Here is an 18,597-nt window from a genome sequence, read left to right as displayed (position 1 = left end):
GAGCTCGTTAGAGCTAACAAAAATACAGGAAGTAGAAGAGTGAAAATAGAAAACATGGAAATGTAGTATTAAAATACACCCTGTTTTGTGGCTCCCAGCCAAGGTCTTCTCAAGTCAGTAGGTGTCTTACTACAACAGTAAGTGCATCTCCCTGCCCAAGCCACAGTTTTATGTTTGTTTGTTTCCTAAAGATCCAAACCAGCCCAGTGCCTTTCTGTGCATGCACTAGCCTTCCACTGAGAAACACAAGCAACATTCCTCATACAGCCTCCAAATGACCAGCTACGAGCACCTTCACTGCGAGACCAGGAGCCTTCCAGCACCTAGACCAGGTGGTTCAGCAGCACTTCAAAAACAGGTTTGCCCAACCAGGTAGAATTCAGAGCAAAAAGAAGTCCTGAAGGATGCAGTCGGTTTTGACAGCCACGTCTCTGCAATCTTAAATGGAGAACCAAAGGTGAGTGAGGAAAAGGAAGTGTGCGTATACCACGACTTGACACCCAGGCAACACCTCCCCTCCAGAGTCCCTTGCTGAGAAGCAACGTGTGAATCTTCATCATCTCTATCCACCAAGGAAGACACCGAAGCAGAGCAGAGGGGTAATTTCCTGACCAAAAGGGTATTGGGAAAAATGGGGAGTTCACACTAAAAAGGGACAGACTGCCAGGACCATCATTCCTGTTTCCCATAGCAAATAGGCTCTCCGTGTAATCACTTTTCCAACACAGCAAAGGACACTGAAGGAGGAGTTCAGGGAGCAGGAGGAGGGGAGACAGTTTCAGATCTTTGGCGTGCTTTTATAATGTTGCACAGAAACTGCATTTCAGGATGGAATGATTATTGATTTCTTAATGGATTACTGCTGCACAAATTTACACTCCCCCCAAAAACATCAATCTTAGGATAATAATTATAAACCTATCACAGTGTATAGAGCATTCTGACTGAGTAGAAACTTATCGCTATCTGCCGGGAAATGGCCAGTTTTCTGTTTCTCCCCCTCCAACCACATTACAGCACAGCAAGGAGCTACTGAAAAATACATGCTATTATAAAACAAAGTTTGTAATAGCCACAGCACATACCTCCAGTCAACTTTCATTACACGGACTCTTTTAAACTGCTGCCCTTACGATGATGTAGAATCCATTAATGAACAAGTTAATTAGTTATAAGACTCCTTTTACTTTTTCATCATAGTAATGAAGCAGTCCCAGCACAGGATGAGACTCTCTAATGGCAACAGGCATTCGCAAAGCCACACACAGTCACTTTTTCTCCTGAGCAGCCTCCAGTCAATGTTTCTGTGGCTAAATCATTTTTGGTGGGGGCACCCAGGGCACAGCTTCGCTAGGAGTTGCACCACTTGGCAAAAATTAAGGAAGGAGCAGAAGGCCTCCCTTTGCTGCAAGTGGCGTCAGACCCAATCGCAGAGCACTGGGCACTACGGAGATTTAGAACCAGAAATCTTTAGACCCCAACGTTTGTGCAAGAAGCAAGAATGCAAAATATTCAAGCCGGTCTCTCCATTTAGCGGTTCCCACCCACAAACGTGGCCCATCCCCAGGCGCAGTTGAGCTCTGTGGTGCTCTGCAGGAGGGCGGCTGCGGCCTCATCTCCCTGCACGAGGTGACCACCCTTCACGTCAGGGCAGGGGCAGCACAAGAGCCACGAGCTGCTCCTCGACCAACGGGATTTACAGACGTGCCACATGCAGCCCGAAGCACCCACCCACGCACCTCTGTCAGCAGAAGCCCCAGCTCGTGGAGCTGCCACCCCTCGTTCCTGCCCTCGCTGGGTGAGACCACTCAGCCAAGTGGATCAGGGAATTGATCCCAACTAAAAATAATCCCCTTTTTATTGTTGTTTTTGCTGTTTTTAAGAACTGCTGACATTGCTACAGAGAAAAAGGCATGTTGAACTCTGCTGTAAATGCATGGCTGAGGAATAGTCATCACTGGTGCAAGGGCATATGGGGCACTCGGTGGTCTCAACATCTTAGAATGGCCCTAGATGAACTGCCCAGAGCAGCCAACGAGAGCCCTCACATCCAGTGCCACCAGAACAAGTGCAAAGTTAACACCTGGCATGCAACGGATTTGAAAAATCAATCTCCTGCAGCACTGTTCAACTGCACTTTGCACCAAATGCTAGGATATACACAGAAAGAAGAGGCTAGATTTGATTGGAATAGGGCTCTTCCCTTCCAGACCTGGAAGGCCTATGTACAAACATAACAAAACCTGCCCCTAAACACGAAAACCTGCCTACAAGTTGCCTTCACATGAAGGGTTTCATCCGAAGCAGGTGGAAATAGATGGAGAGGCTCCCACTGAATGCTGAAGCCCACTGAATTTGGATCAGGTCCCGGATTACTCCAGAAGAAGCTCTCCAGGTAGAGCAGAGAGTCAGCACGTTAACTTTCATTCATCTAAGAGGCAAAGATTCAATTAGTGCAGCCCTTCTCCCCTTCCTCGTAACTCGTCCTTGCTCCCCTAGCCAGGGAGCCAGGCGCGGCCACAGAAGAGCATCTCCACGTAGCCCAATACACTCAAAAGGTCATTAGCAATGAAAGAAAACAGCCAAGGAAAGCAATGCTCTCCAAGGCACCTGGGCCACATAAAACACAAGCAAAAGGCCCAAAGTGCAACTTTGCCATCACCTTCCTTGAGGAGCAAAGTGGGGTTTGGGAAAGCAAGGGCCTCTTCAGAGCTGCCATAGGGCAAAGATGAAAACCCAGAATTAAAAACAAAATCCCCACATGCACATTAATATTCAGAGGCAATTACCTTTCAGCTTAAAGTCAGCCAACATGCATCTTACCAGAGCAGCTCTTAAAGCAATCTTGTTTACAATTGGAAATGGATTACATTATCTGGGCTCCACCTATCCACATAATGCAGAGCAAACTGTCAAACATAAAATTACAAAATGGTTATTGTAAGGTATCCCCTTCAGCATAAGAATTAATTTGACCTATTTTATTACTAAATTATTACTCCCACACAAATTTTCTATCATAGATATCTATCAGCACTGACATTTATATTCCAGCGAGGCACTCTCAGATGCTTATTTTCTTCTTCTCCATCTCCAAGGTGTATTGAGCAGATTTGATGTAAACAGCCTCCTGCCAAGCTAGTTAAAATCTTTAAACTTTATACATACAATTAGATGGTGACAATAAGCATTTGCTTTAAAAAAAGGAAGGAGATTTACACTGTTTTAGATGCTGAAATAAACTGCCTTGCAAGTTAAAGCAGTATTAATCTAAATTTAAGGAGGCCCCGGCAGATATTTTTACTACTGCTCTGGCAGCGTGTTCTGATTGTCTGCAAGAGACTTGGTTTGACACAATGGCCCTGATTAAGCATGTGCTTAAGTCCTATTAAAGCCAATGGGAGTTAATCACCTGTTTAAGAGCTTTACTAAATCAGGACCAGCACAGGAGCAGTATCCAAAAAATCTGGGCCTAAACCGAACACATGCTAATTAGCTGCACACCCCAATTATGTGATTACAGATGAAACACAGTTGTTAAGCACCTGCAACAGCAGACTTGGTGTGGAAACACTTTGAAATATGTTTGAATTACTGCTTTATGTCCCACAGTCCAGGAGGATTTTGGCTGAAGGTGCAGCTAACACTGGGTCCCAGACTTCAGCCATCCCTTAATATCTGTCCAAATTCTTAAGTGGATCAAGACCTGACTCTTCTGGAGCTTCCCAGTAGTCAACTATGAAACCTGAGCACTCAGGCTCTCTTTCCTTAGTGCAACATTTTGCTTACAGAAAACCCTCACTGTTGCATTTGAGAAAGGACCGTTTGCTCTCTGTGCTCGCTAACTACTCAAGACACAAACCAGCATAGATTTGCACATCCACATTTGTGGACACCAGCATTGACCTTCTAGGAAATTACTGAGCCTGCAAACCAGAAGTGGCTACAGAGCAATTGTGAATAATCTCAACCATTTGAGCTCTTTGGCATTGCCAGGATTGCCATGTCACACTTTTACACTGCACTTTTACTATCCCCTGATATTTACTGCTTTTTCTCAGAAGTGAGAGTTGTCAGCTAAGCACCTACAAGAGCCTCCACCTTCATTAAATTAAGAAAAAAAGGAAGTTGTTGCAGCCCTAGAGACCATCAAAGAGCCGAGCCTGGGTGCACCACCACAGCTCAGCAATGAGAGCGTGCACCAAGAACTCCAGCTATTAAAGTGACCGTGCAGACACGCGAAGCTGGTGGCGCGCGAGGCGGGTGCAGACCCGGCTCGTGACTGTGCACGTTCGGAGCGGGCACGCGGAGCCGTCTGCTCGCCAGCCACCCGGGAACGAGCCGCTGCCAAAGCCACCCCGTCACTCACCTAAGAGCAGCGAGGCAGCTCCAACATGCTCCAGGGTTTCTCCTGCCATGAACCAGGGAGCGTGGGGAAAACGGCGCAGAGGAAAAGTTAAATACAAGAGAGGCAGAACGTATATACGGTCAAGAGTCCCTTGCAGGCTGGTTAGCAGACTTAGTTTAATACAATCCTTTGGTTTTGCAGTTCCCTCTAAATCAAGTCGAAAAGAAACACAAGTGATTGAAGATGATGGGAGAAGGTGAACCATGTCCTTTACACCCAATTTCTCTTTTGTCATTAATGATGAAAACGATAGCTTGTTAAAATAAAATGATATACCAAAAGAAAGAAAAAAAAACCCACCAACCCTAAACTGTATTTAATACATTTTGGCCAAAGGGTAAGATAAAAACAGTGGAGAAATTGCATGTGCAAACAGGTACAACTGCTGATTTTACTACTCATGCTGATGCTACCATTAGATCTTGGCAATATGGGATAAAAACACTCTCCTTTTTAAACAGTTTCTTTTTTCCTAAAATTCCAGATTAAACAGCACAGTGAAGAACTTCTAGAAATCAATCTACAGTAAATAATTCTTGGGGGAAGAGATACCCTAATGAAACTGCACGGAGAATTACTCATTCGATCATTTTTAAACCATGAGTCACAACTCAGTTTTGTTGGCCCGAACCTCCAGCTCCATCTCCATGGCAAGCCTGTAGCAAATCCCAGGGCACAGCCGGTATTCCCAGAGCTCCCCAGGCCCCGCGGATTCACCCTGCGGATTCACCGCTACACAAGTAAACCCAAGCACAGGCAGCATCTCCCAGCAGCGCTTCCACACGCGCCGAGCACCTCCTTCCCGTGGAGTCAAGCAGGAGTTTAACCACTGGCCTCAGCGGGAGCAGAATTAGGACAATTCCAGGTGCTCTATAGGGGACAGAAAGAGAGGCTAAAAACACAGCCAACCCTTCTGGTATTAACTCCCAGGCCACTGACAGCACGAAGCATCCTGCTTTATGTGAGAACACCTTGCTCCAGCACTGCCAAAAGCAGTCGTTGTAAATCTGCATTTTGAAGTTAAATGCATCATCATTACACAATTAGTGCTCTAATTAGCCTCCGCAACAACAGATCGGCTTTATTTACGATTAATTTTGGTTAATGAGTTAGCTGTAGTTTTAGCTGAAGGATAATGGGGGAGAATTAATAATTGCTTAATCCACACAAAATTTTGTTGTTCATATAGTGCACAAAATTTTGACAAATGCTTCTGAATCCCGGCCAACAGCCACCAGCACATTTTCACCATCTGAAAGCAGCCAAAGCTCAGCAAATGTTACCATATTACATTATAGTAGATTAAACTGTTGATATATAAAATTAGAATTATTATTATAAACTATGGCCACGGTTATAAATTGAACTCCCATTGCCAGCTTGTAAGGAAGCTCCTCTCTTTCCAAAAAAGCCCTGGCCAGAGTAATTAATTTAGGTCACCTCCTTGCAAGGCCCCTTCCATTTGCACTTGCATGCAAAAGCAATGGGGCTGGAGAAGAAATTGGCTACGTGCCCTCCCCACGCGTCAGGTCTTCTCCTGGATGTCTCATCCATCGTTATTTTTACTGCTTTCCCAGGGTTTTTGGGCGGGCTTGTTCTGGGCTGCTGAAGAAGAGGGTCCCATTGCAGAAATGGCTGCACTGGAGACCTGGATAAAGCATCCCAACATGAAGATGAGCAAGTGCTTTATAGAGCATTGTATGGATTATTTCCTGGAACGCACTGCAGTTTGCTTTGCTTTTGAAAACATGTGTGATATATATTTACTACAGCAAAAAATCTCACTACTATCGATTTTTTAATAAATATTTAATGGTTACCAGTTAGAAGCTAAATTTAAATAACAGCACTAATATCATCAAATAAATGAAACAATTTAGAAGTGCAAGGGAAAAAAAAAAGGGAAAAAAAAATATAAAGCAAATGCCTCCTTAGAGCATTCTCAAACAGGAGCAGCAGGAGAGCAACCTGAAACCATGTTACATGCTGATAGGCTGAGTCACGTCTGCTCTCACAGTCCGGAGCAGGGAGGTGATTCTGTAGAGACATCCAACAAAAAGGTAGGTGCTCTGAGCAGCAGAGTCGGCCCAGGCTGGCTTCCAATGACTTTTCCCCACGCAAATCCCTGCACGTTTGAGAAGGGTGGTGCTTAATAGCTTTTGCTTCAGCAGAGGCACAAGTCACATCGCCCTCCTCTTCCTGGCTTCCTAATCGCATGCGACTTGTGTGATTCTAATAGTTCTTAAACCTGTACATCTCTATTGTATTGGAATGAAATGCACTAGCAGCGCCTTAATTTGTTTTTACACACATTACCCCTGCCCAGGCTTGCCACAGGCCAGGGCTGCTCACATTGGCATTTTTTTTTCCAGCTGCCAACCTTCCTTACCATGCATTTGCTAATTTAGGGGCAGCTGATTGAAAAGAGCATTAATACCCTTTGAGAACACTCTGTTTTGGGCTTCATGTACAAGTGTATGGGATTTTGGAGAAACAAATTATTGTACAACTGACATATATTAAAGAGAAGAATAAACTCAATAGTTCTCAGCCTACTAACATCATCTAGCACTCAGCTCTTGAGCACCATATCGTTCTTCTGAACTCTGGACAACCACCCACCAACTCACATTTTAAAACTGCATACACAAATGAGGAAATTGGCTACATCCTACCTACAGGAGTTGAACTCCTCTGGGAAGCAAACAAATACAGGTTTCTCTAAATATTCTCTACTTCTTCAGCCTGTTTTTTTTTTTTTCCCCTCTCTTCTCTCCACATTTGTATCTCTGGAACTGTCCTCCTTTGTGAAGCTCTTTAAAAGATGTACTGTCCACAAAGCCTGATGTAACAAGAAGATATGATTACATTATACCCTAAAAGGATACATTTTTCCAAAGGATAATGCCTAGCATTGATGGAGTGAGAATCCTACTTATTTAACCTGGAAAAAAAAAAAGAAATCTCAATTGGGAGTTTCAAGTAAAGCTGATACCACAGACAGCTCCATGCAGCTGCACAGAGATGCATTAACCTCACCCAGGAACCACCTGTGCTGGTGTAAAGTCAAAACAAGTGGTAAAGTTGACCCAATTTGGGGAGATTAAAGCATAAATGTATTGCATATATCTATGTTTAGGATATATCTACACCTGAAAGGTGATGCGGATTAAGGCATGGTGTGAATTTAAGGGACAACAACATATTCTAAAACAAATCCATACTGGGAGAACTCTGCACATGTGCCAGATCGCACAGGCTTAACAGTGCTCCAGAGAAAGGGGCCCTCTACCATCAAACAGCACAGGGAATATCAAGACCACACCTAGGAAGAAACAAATTTGTTCTGGTAACAGTATCTGCTTGGGGCAAAACATACGTAGCAGCAGCACAGGAATAATGAGGTTATCAATTTCTCAAGAAATCATGCGGTAAAGATGGAAGGAAATTAAAAAAAGAAATAAGAAAACGCACCCACACTACCAAAACCAAGCTCTGTTCTCTGCTTTTACCTGAACCGGTCACAAAGCTGGCTTGATAACTGGGTGATCTACTGCAGCTTTTTCTTAGAAACTTTTAAACTATCCAGGACTTTAGCAGAATATTTACTCTTCCCAAAAACAAACCAACCTCACGCCTCCTCTGTGCAGAGACTGTTTTCATCATACTGAAAGAGGCAACTTCTTTCATTGTCAAGAGATGGGAACTCACACGATCCTGTTTGCTGCTCTTCAGACTGAAGCTAGTGTTTAATTCCTACTGCTGGAGTTTGAAGGTAAATTTCTGTTTTAAGGCTAGACGAGTAGCCAGGAGAGCACATGTGCTTATAAAGAGCAACACAAAACTTCCAAAGGCCGAGCTGGGGACTGGGAAAGGAGGTACAAATTCTCACACAGTTGCACACATGCATGTTCCTAAATCCAAGTACTTTGTAGAAAGTTTTACATCAACTTCAGCATACACCAGCCTTCTGTACCACTGACCAACACAACCCTCATGGAGGGAGGGAACACAAGATCCCTTGAGAAAATGCAGGACAACATCACTGTGTTCAGTAGAATTCGGTTTTCTTGGATGCTGTAAGAAGTGCTGGGGAAAGAGAGCTAAAAAAGAGCTAAGAAGAGGGCTCTGCCCTACAGTGGAAGGTCACAGTAACAGATCTTTAGGGTAACTTTTATGTTGTTGTTGCTGTTCTTCAAGTAGAAAGGAAGACAGGGAATAAACAAACTGCTCCTCACTGGAAATTTAGGGAGAGTAAACCCTGGAAATTTAAGGAGAGAAAACCCTGTTGCTTTTGTTCACTAGCACATGCAGATGTTTGTCTTCTCCATACTGTGCCCAAGAGCAGTTTGACCCTACAACTGACCTCCAGAGAGCTCCAGGTATCCCCTGGTTGCTGAGGGCATTGGGGTACGTGAGCAGGAGCCTCGGCATCGCTGCGCGGTGCCCAGCGATGCACCCGAGGGGAGGTTTAGAGCAGGGAGCAGCAGAGCAACAGCGAGCTGAAAAGCCAAGTTTGATGCACGCAGAGTTCACCGCTCGCTCTGCCCCACCATAGACGTGGAATCAGATGAGTAATGGAACATAAACCCCAAAACTGGAAAGCACAGTCAAAAATAACACGTGCGGAGAAAGCAAGAGTCAGTTAAAGAAAAGGAGGCTCTTGTTCGCAGAAGCTTTTTCGAGTAACCTATCCGTGCACAAGTGAGGGGGAAGAATCACCACCAACCTTTTCCGGGAACGGCGGCTCCTGTTCTGCGACACGTGCCCTGTTCCCCCCGTAGCGCTGCTGGCAGGTGACCCCGGCCGCGCGGGCTGCGCTGCTGCCAGCGCCGCTCTGCCCGTGAGCGACTGCAGCTCTGCGAAGCCACGGGCTGGCACGGCGGTGCCCGTAGCGCGGCGCTGGCTCCGGACCAGGGCACATCTTGCTGGGCAGCGTGGCTAGGGCGCTCGCCCGCGCGCAGGCTGGGTAACCCTTGGCCACGCGAGGAGAGCGAAAGCTCTGCGGTCACTCTGAGGTGACCACGCGGGCACCGGGGGTTCAGGCCAGCACGGGACAGGAAACAAGCTGCCCTGGCATTAAGGTACAGCGGTGTCTGCCTGTGTGCGGGGCCGCAAAGTAGGCAAATGAAGCGGAAAGTCCAACCAAAGTAGGCATTGTTGGAAAACTCCGAACCTTCTACAGATCCACGGACCCCCCAAGGAGGTTCACACACTGGGTTACTGAGGAAAAAGCAGGAGAGGGTACGTTTCTTCCTCCTGGCTGGGATGAATTCCTCTCCTCCAAGGCTCCCTTGGAGCACTGTTAAGAATGAGTGTGGCTCACCCTCCTCTTTCAGCAAGGCACAAAATCAGCACAGGTAGCTGCATTTCCACCCACAAAATGCAGCCCCACAAAGCATCACTTAGCTGGAGAAGCAGCCAGAGCCTGTGTCCCACAGGGATGGCAAACAAGGCCTTGATCCACTATCCTGGGAGAAAGTGCCCGTTGATTTCAACAGAGGCCGCATTCTCCCCTGGATCTGATGGTAGGAAAGATAAGAGGAGCTCCGTAACAGAGCTACTCATCTAGCTGCTCCCAATACACCACACACTGAGGAAGATGAGGACTGCAAGTTTGTATTTTTCCCCACGCCTGAGGAGAAACTCGAGCCCCAGCAGCAAACATCTGAACACAGACGGACTGTGAAGCAGGCAGCAGCACCCCGTGCCGTGAGAGGGCGGGTGCCCGAGCACGCTAACCCAACCCGACAGCCCCCGGAAAGCGCAGCGGCTCCGCGGGACAGGGGCGTGCGGAGCCCGGGCACGCGGCCGCCTCGCAGCGCAATTCCACGGGCGCCAATAAAAGCGGATGTAATGGGATTAGCCGATCGCGGCACTCCACCCTCATTATAACACTCACCAAGGAAGAGGAATGTTGCTGCACACAAGCCCTCGCTTCCACAGGGAATGCCTGACAGATACTGACAGAAGCTATGAAAAACACACAGGAGGCCCTTTCCCCAGCAGGGTGTGAGCTACAGCGGGAGTTACGCAACTACCAACTAGTTTCTGGGGCTACCTGGTGGCTGTCATAATTTTTATTATTTATTATTTTAATTGTAATGATGTGAAGAACCTAACCTGGTGTAGATGATGCTACAGCAGCCCACAGTATTTCACTTCTAGGTAACCATTTTTAATCTGTGTAACACTGCTCTGCAAGGCTTCTGTCTGTATCCTGCACATGGCTAAAAATCTAGGCTTCTGTATAAAGCCCGATCGTTTCTTTTTCTTCTCCTTAAACTTCCTGGAAACTAAACCGATTGGCTCAATCTTCCACCAGTGCTGTTCCCCGCAGCAGTTCTCAGAGAGCCCAAGGCTAAAACACTGGAGTGAAGTCAATGCTCCTGGAAGCGTGCAAGAGAGCAAGCCCAGCTCACTTCTCCCAGCTCCCCATCACACTACTGAGCTCAGCCCTTATGTCCAAATTCATGGGGCGTCTTCTCTGCCCTTCAGCCTGGGAACCCACAGCTTCTGTATGGGACAGTCAAGAAGGACCCCAGCACAAAGCCTAGACTCACTGCCCAGGCAGCCGCTTCTGGGGATGATGGGGCCCGTTGGCTGTGTAGCTGAGGCATGAAACACTCCAATTTTACACAGCTTCACTCCAGCAGACAGAGCACACGGTTATGCTCTCTTGTCCCCACAGATGTGATGCTGATACAGCTGTGCTGCATGAAACATTTTGCTCAGGGCAACACAACTGTGACAAACAGATCTTCTGTGACAGTTTCCAGATGAGAAATTAGATCAACCAAGAAAGACTTGGGGTTTTGAAATTACCAAAGAAGAAGAATAAAAGAAAGATGCATTGGATAATTCAGAGTAGTATCCTGATCGCTAGGAATACAGCATCGGTTGCCTCATAAAAAGGCCTCACACAAGTTCTCTGTAACAGATTCTGATCTTAAATATTGCTACTGAAATCACTCACACTTAACACTATTGTCCCCACAGATATCTTGTCAGATGGCGCGATCATTCCCCAGCACACCGAAAATTAGATTGCCTCATTATTTTCAGCAACTGTATCAGTTGACAATGCTTATTTTCTTAATAAATTATTGCTCATAAGTTAGCAACACTTCTAAGTGATTACAAACACATCTTGAAAGTGTACCACAGTTTTAATCACCTTCCAAAATCAGATGTTGGGTTTGATATTTAGGATTGTTCTGACTCCATTTCGTTTAAGGGCTCCCTTTGTCTCTCAAAGCAGAGATAAGGAAGTTATCTAGGATGCCCACTGCAATACCTTTTAAGTCTCTAATTTAAGAGGAAATTTCCTCTGTCAGATGCTAATAGCTGCTGTTATTATTTTCCATATAGCACCAGGCAAGTGGTCTCAGAGAAATATCCTTCATCCCATAAAAAGGGGTCATCAGGTCAACTAATCAAACGAGTGTGCCCATGCAGTTTCTAAAGGAGACCTTCTTCTAAGTTTGTTCAAATTTTCTCCAACTCTAGCGTAAGGGCTCAGCACAGTATTATGAAGAGGCAGCCAGAAATCGTTTCTTTTAAAAACCTATTTTACACAGATTTCCCATCATCTTTGCATTAGCAAAGCAGCTCCTGCTCCAAGATTCAAGATCCCTTAAGACTAATTCGAACATTAACTGAAGGCAACGAGACTGAATTCAGTGGGCTCTAGAGGAGGACTTGAGGCCATGCATTGAACTTTCCAGCACTAATACACACTTTACTCAGAAAGTCTGAGCAGGTCTTTGATACCCAGCTCTGGATGTCAGTTCTCCTAAAGAGTTACAAAAAATCTGGATACAGATTTTTATGTAAATACATCATCTTTATTAAGCATGTAGAGCCCTAATCTGTCTCTCATTAGAGGGAAAAGTGAGATCAATCTACCTATTCAAGTTTGATTATTTACACCTATTTTAAATCTCTATTTACATAAAACTACAATAAAGTATTTCAGAACAGAGCACTTGCCAACATACGCGCACTATTCCGCTAAAGGCAGACCCATACCGTAAGGTGGATGTAAGATCATTAGTTAGCTATGACAGGCGATTTACTGCGATTTATCTTTCAGGATCATCTCATTGACAAGGAAAATTGAGTGTCAGCCCCATAATCCATACATGTAGTTTAGATACCTGAGAATGCTAATAGGTTAGAGGATGCAGCACACGTCTCTCCAGCACGAGCCAAAATATTTAACCTGAAACCTTTTGGAACAGAACCCGAAAACATCGGTAGCCCAGCCAGAACGCTGACTAACATGGAATTGCCAGGGGCTAATGAACATCGAAAACTCTTTGCCTAGCACATAGTTTTACTGTTGCTGGGAGAGCCGTCGTTTCAGCGCAGGTCCAAGAAATTTGCTTCTTATGGTTTTGCCTCTGTTTGAGCCAGACACGATTAAGACTAAATTAAGAGCTGTGGTTCGGAATGATTCGATGGAACGCAAGAACAAAGGTCAAAACTCTGCTCTGGAGCCTGCAGGTACCTACCCTGAGCACAAAACAAAACAGGGCCCTTGATCCTCCGAGGACAACTCTGGGAGTGAAACATTTGGGGTCTCATGTATGCACCACCTTATGTACCACTCAGGCCAGTAGCAAAGCTGCCTGGGTGGGTGACGTGCCCTGGGTTTCACTACAGGGCCACCACTCTCTCCAGGGACTCCACTAGATATCAAACTACTCCTAAATCTACACCTAAATACAGCACAGCCATTTCCTCTGCTCACAGTGAATCACTGCTTCGAAGGCCTCCTCACAGCACCGTGGCAAGACTGAGGATGGATCAACCCCACGACAGCAACCAAATTCACACGAAATATTTTGTGCAGCTATTTCTTCCTAGTCTTCCCCCTCTACCTCAAAAAGAAAAACAAACAAAAAGAGTGTCTTTCAAAAGCCTTCCTCTACCCAGCAAAACAGGTGGCAAGCTCTAAGGCACAGCCCACTGATGTAGTCTGTACATGCTAGATGGAAGTTTTGGCCAAAAAACATGAGTGAACCAAGGCAGCAACTGCCACCAGAACTGACAACCTGTAATCAATACCTTCCGTGCTTAACGCAGAGCAAACCGCCTCTCCTCAAGACGCTGCTCTGATGCTTGCTAAGAATAAAGAACTTGCAACAAATTTAAGAAACTCGAGTTTTGGCTTCAGAATGCTAGACAGAGTCCATAATTTGTCAACAGGAGCACAGACTTAACAGAGAGCACCAGTGATGAAAGGAGTGAAGACACCTGCGAGATACCACAAAATACATTTAAAAGAAAAAGAAAAATGTTCACTGAAGCTGTAGTTGCATGTGTGTTGCAAGAGCTAACGAAGCTTAAAAATCGTTGAAAATGTTAACGCAGTGAACACCAAAATATTGAACGTGTTAAACTACTTTTTGCATGACTTCATCCCAGATCTTTTATTCCCCAGTTTTACTCTGGTTTTTAGTCTACATTATAAAGAAGATTTAAAGTGGGGAGATTTTTTTTCCCCTTCCAATGAAGCCTTCCCATTAATAAAAAAGGAAACAAAGAAAATGAAGAAAGTGAGTAGTAAAACTTTTACAACATAATAAAATATATCAGAATCCCAGTGCAGCAGGATTGGAATTGTCTAAAGATGCTGAATTATGATAGGTTGTCATATAAAGTTCAGTCCAGAGTATTAGCAATCATATTCTCTAGCAACATGTATATAATTGGAGATCTTCATAATAACCCTCAGTTTTAAAGGCTCATAAAATCTGCGTTTAACTCATAATTTGCAGGAGAAAGGAAGAAATTCTTAAAGGAAAGTAACATCTTTTTCCTCGGCAAGAAAGACCGAAAGCAATACAGGGGGTATTTTAAAGCAAGCTACTCTAAAAGCTCGCTATTTCTTTCAGAGTATGTAGTGGGGAATTACACAAACATTTCTTCCGAAAAGATAAATATTTATCTAGAGTTCACACACTAAAAAGACAATTAATACCCATACAGCAGAAGAGCTCTCCTAAAGTATATTGGAATCAAAGCATTTGGAATTAGTTTTGAATATAAGTATGGAGGTTATACATATAACATTGTAACCAACAATAAAACAAGCTTTAGCACTCTCTATTGTAAAGAAAAAGAAAAAAAAAAAACAGGAAGGATGCTGGCTTTATGAAATGCATGTAAACTACATCTATACCCCACCACCTCCAAAAAATAGCATGAAAGATAATTATGAAAATATTATGAGCACTTGACACTCTCTGCAAACTACCAAATCTCTCTACATTTTCTCATTTTCTCCCTTGACATTCTAAAACAAAATCCTTTCAGTTTATTAAAGAGTCAACACCAAGTGCCATAAATTTCCAGTAATCCTGGCCATCTTTTGAACTTGCCAAGGCAAAGCTAAGGTAATAAATACGACGCTGAAGTTTCTATATGGAATAAAAAAAAAAAATACAACCTGCCACCAAGCCCAGATTTTTTAACTTCATATTTTTGCCAGAGTAAAGCCTTTTTGTAAATAAAGCATGTTTGTTTTTAAATAGAGCTATTGTAAGCTGGTTTTGGAAGCACTGAAAATAACAATAGTAATAATCGTTTCCCTTTGGATTTCAAAACCTGTTGAAACAAAACCAGGACAAGCAAAGCCTGGTGTTCTCCTACCTGGAACAGGTAAAGACCAGCTCTCAAATGCCACCTGGGAATAGTTCAGACTAGCAATCCCGTTCATGTTCAGATGAGATACCAGAACGAACAAGAGCGAGTCTGCCTCGTCCTCTTCTCTTATTAGCAAAGGCTACAGCAGTGGCGAGGACCTAGCAAGGCAAGGACCTGAGCGAGCCGAACGGGCTCCTGGGGAGCACCACGTTTAAAAGGAGACTTACTGCTCGCCATGTGACTGGGTGAGGTATGCTGCCCATTGGGTGTGCTTGAGGTGAGGTCGATAGCCATGCCCGAGTGCTCCCTGTCGGGGGAAAGCTCGTTGTCACCTGCGGGCACAAAGCGCGGCACCCGTGAGTTTCCATCCCCTCCGTCTGCAGGGCGACCCCACGGCTGAGAACCGCCACCCACTCGCTCCCCCTGCGCCCTGCACTACAGGAATTTCCCAAAATCTGCAAAAACTGGGTTCGCAGGGGCCACAAGTTCATGTGCAACTGGTGGATTTTTAAGAGTTCCCTTAAATCTACTAAAACCACTCCTATACCCACAGTTGTGAAAATCCTGCCCCAGCTGCTGCAATCAGCAGACATTAGTATTTACTCTCCCATTCGCAAGCACGGAGAACCAGGACCGGGCAAGGGAAGACTAAAGGGATGTATTTCAGTACAGACCTTCCCCTGAAAGCTTTCACTTCACTGACAGCTGAACAATACACTTAAATCTTTTTCCCTGACGCAGAAAATGGGAGAAATGCAGTGAAAATATGTAAAGCTTTTGGCTGCATTTTGAATTTCTGAAAATGAACTCTCTCTTTTGCAAAGTTCATTCATCCTTAGCAAATACTGGAATATATGCATTCGCACCCTTGTGCCCAGACACACTCATTTTCAGTCACACACAAAGTTTACGTTCAAATGCAATTAATTCAGTGCTATCTTAAAGCAAAGATCATACACCAGGAAGCTAAAGTTTCTGGCTGCATTATGCAGGGATAGTGGGAAAAGGGAAAGTAATTCAGAATAATTAAATAAAATGACTACTTACATGTTATATATCCATCAGCAGCCTCTGCTTCCATAGTCAAAGTGCAGTGCTGCAAGGCAGAAAAGTACACCCTCAACGACGCCTGTCAGTATCAACCATTAAATGATTAAACTTACTTAAAGCCCTAAGTAGTCACCTATTTCACTGCTGTTGCAACCACTGCCTAGAGAAACACCCAAGGGTGCTGCTGCTGCATGTGCTCGTTTGCAAATCACCCAACTCCTGCAAATTACCTGAGTGCAGAAGTGCAGCCGCCTCCTGCACAGGCTGCCCTGGGATCATCCTGGTCTGTGTACACCCTTGCGGCTTCCCACTCACATTTTACCCGATTTGAGTTTTTTTATTTTATTTTTTCCTCTGAGCTTGCTTTGTTGGAGCCGGGATTGTAGCGCTTTATCAATTATCAGTTCTCACAGGCAGAACAGACTTTGAGGAGATGGAGACCATTAACAATTGCTCTTTTCACAGGGAGATGCCATCCTGCTCGGAGCAAAATAAACCGCCCCCCCAGCATCCAGCCTCCCTTAACAGACCTATTACAGCCCCCTGCCTGTCTCACAACCCCGCTCCGCCACTGGCACACACGGACACACACCTGCACCCACACCTGGTCACCCTAACCTCACTCGTCAGCCCCAGCACGGGGCTCGCGGGCGCTCCTACGCTCCCAGACCACGCGTTTTGTGGCGCGAGGCAATCTTAAAAGTTTCTGGAAACACTTTGCTGACACAGAACAAGCTATTACTTTCCAGAAACCCAAGTAACTGTATAGAATGACACCCCCTAGCTATCATTTGATATATATTGAAAAAAAAAAAAGAAATAAAAAAAAAAGAGAAAGCAAGATCAATAATCATAACTATGTTCTTTTAAGTGGAAAAGTTAAGGAACTGACATGACCAGAGGAGAATTTTATTTCCTCTCTCCCTCCACGGCCTCTTTTTTTTTGCCTTTAGTTTCAAAACTCTCACTGCACCAGGCAGCTAAATTATTCACAATGAGCCATTTCTGTATTGATCGCCAAGTATATTTAGCCCTAGCTCCTGGAATTTCTCCATTACTTACTGGAAAACAGGCAGCTTCACTTCTTGTCTCCAAAACCACTTCCCTCCCCCTCCCTTAACCCGCTTTCCTCCCCCTTCCCGCCTGCTCTCCCCCAATAAATAAATACTTTTCTCTGTGTTCATCTTTGGTATAAAGCAGATCAAATTCCCAAGGCATTCAGCACATAACACTTAAATTTCAACCTGCTCGGCTGCTATCAGACTCTCCTCAATTACTGATTTTTCACACGACTTTTTTTTTTTTTCCAAGAAACATCAAGAAAAAAAAAAAAAAGAGAAAGTTTTCAAAACAGGCAAGCAGCTTCCTCAAGCCCTTCAAAATTACCTTCTCTTCCCCCTAGTCCAGGTAAGGCAGGCACACACTGAGGGAAAGAAAGAACCATCAGAAGCAACAGGGAAAGCTCATCCCAGCCAATGGAACAGAAGAAAAGAGAGGGGAGGAAGGGAGGAGGAAGGGAAAGGAAGGCAAGAAAGAAACACAGAAACATCCATGACCAAAATTAAAACACTGCTGCGTTTTTATTATTTTTATTTCTTAGAGTGGGGAGTAGGAGAGGAGGGGGGAGGGAAGGAAAAAAAATAAAGAAAAAGTTTGGTCACCATTTTTTTAGGCTGTGATGGCAAATCCCAGCTGCTTTTCACAACGAATGGAGGAGTTTGGGTTTTTTGTTGCCCCCTCCTCTTTTTCTTTTTTTTCCCCTCCCCTCTCGCTCGTGCTGCAGATACAGCGAGATGTGGAAAGTTTACACTGGGGGGGAAAAATGAAAAGAAGAAGAATAAAAGAGGAAAAATGTGGATAGAGGGAGAGGGGAGCGCAGCCCCCGGCACTTACAGGTGGGGCATGCGGCGAGGGCAGCCGGCAGCGCCGGGATGAGCCGGCCGGCCGGGAAAGTCGCTCGGGAATGGCAGATACTTTCAAGGAAGATGAAGAACAAAAAGAGAGAGGAGAGGGAGGGAGGGAGGAAGGAAGGCAGGTCAGCCGGTGCTACAGCAATGCGATTAAGCAGCAGAGAGAGAGAAAAACTTGATCCACCGGTTCCTTACGAATCGGCGAGGAAGCTGGAGCAGAGGAGGAGGGGGGCAAAATAAATAAATAAAGGAGGAAAAGGGGGTGGCGGTGGCAGGGACAGCCCCGAAACGCGACGCGCACACTCACACGGCGGGCAGGAAACCTACAGGCCAACTTCCCGGGAGCGCTTCCTTGGCCCTGGGCACCGCGCGGCTCCTCATCCCATCCCTGCCTCTCCCCGCCCCACGCAGGACCTGTCAAAGTAACTCAAGTCCAGCCTCGGGCTTAGCTTTTTTTTTTTTTTTTTTTTCCTCCTCTTATTTTCCTTTTAAGTGAGGGGGGGAGGAATGTCTTTTCTCGCCGTCGTTGTCGCCGTCGTCGCAGCCCCCCCCGCCCGCCCGCAGGTGGCGGCGGCG

The 18,597-nt window shown here is 45.2% G+C and overlaps 1 protein-coding gene across 3 annotated transcripts in view; it reads right to left on the bottom strand.

Moving 5' to 3' along the window:
- The window catches only part of IKZF2 (IKAROS family zinc finger 2), a 96,539-nt gene extending 78,188 nt beyond the window's left edge, over nt 1-18,351 (bottom strand). Inside the window, exons 1-3 of one of the 3 annotated variants that reach the window (XM_010211870.2) lie at nt 18,329-18,351; nt 16,109-16,157; nt 15,289-15,393 (exon numbers count right to left, since the gene is read on the bottom strand). In XM_010211870.2, coding sequence (XP_010210172.1) covers nt 15,289-15,393; nt 16,109-16,142 — 139 coding nt within the window. In that variant the 5' untranslated portion in view covers nt 16,143-16,157; nt 18,329-18,351. Of the gene's footprint in view, nt 1-15,288; nt 15,397-16,108; nt 16,168-18,328 lie in introns of those variants that run through there. The other 2 variants (XM_010211861.2, XM_088523698.1) reach the window with 2 other exon arrangements.
- Nucleotides 18,352-18,597: the final 246 nt, after the last annotated feature.

The sequence above is a fragment of the Tinamus guttatus genome, unplaced genomic scaffold (assembly GCF_059628265.1).
Source record: "Tinamus guttatus ecotype Peru unplaced genomic scaffold, ASM5962826v1 Tinamus_guttatus_pri_ptg000197l, whole genome shotgun sequence".
In the NCBI taxonomy this organism is placed as follows: Eukaryota; Metazoa; Chordata; class Aves; order Tinamiformes; family Tinamidae; genus Tinamus; species Tinamus guttatus.
Note: the sequence above shows the minus strand (reverse complement) of the source record. Positions and strands in the feature narration are given on the sequence as shown.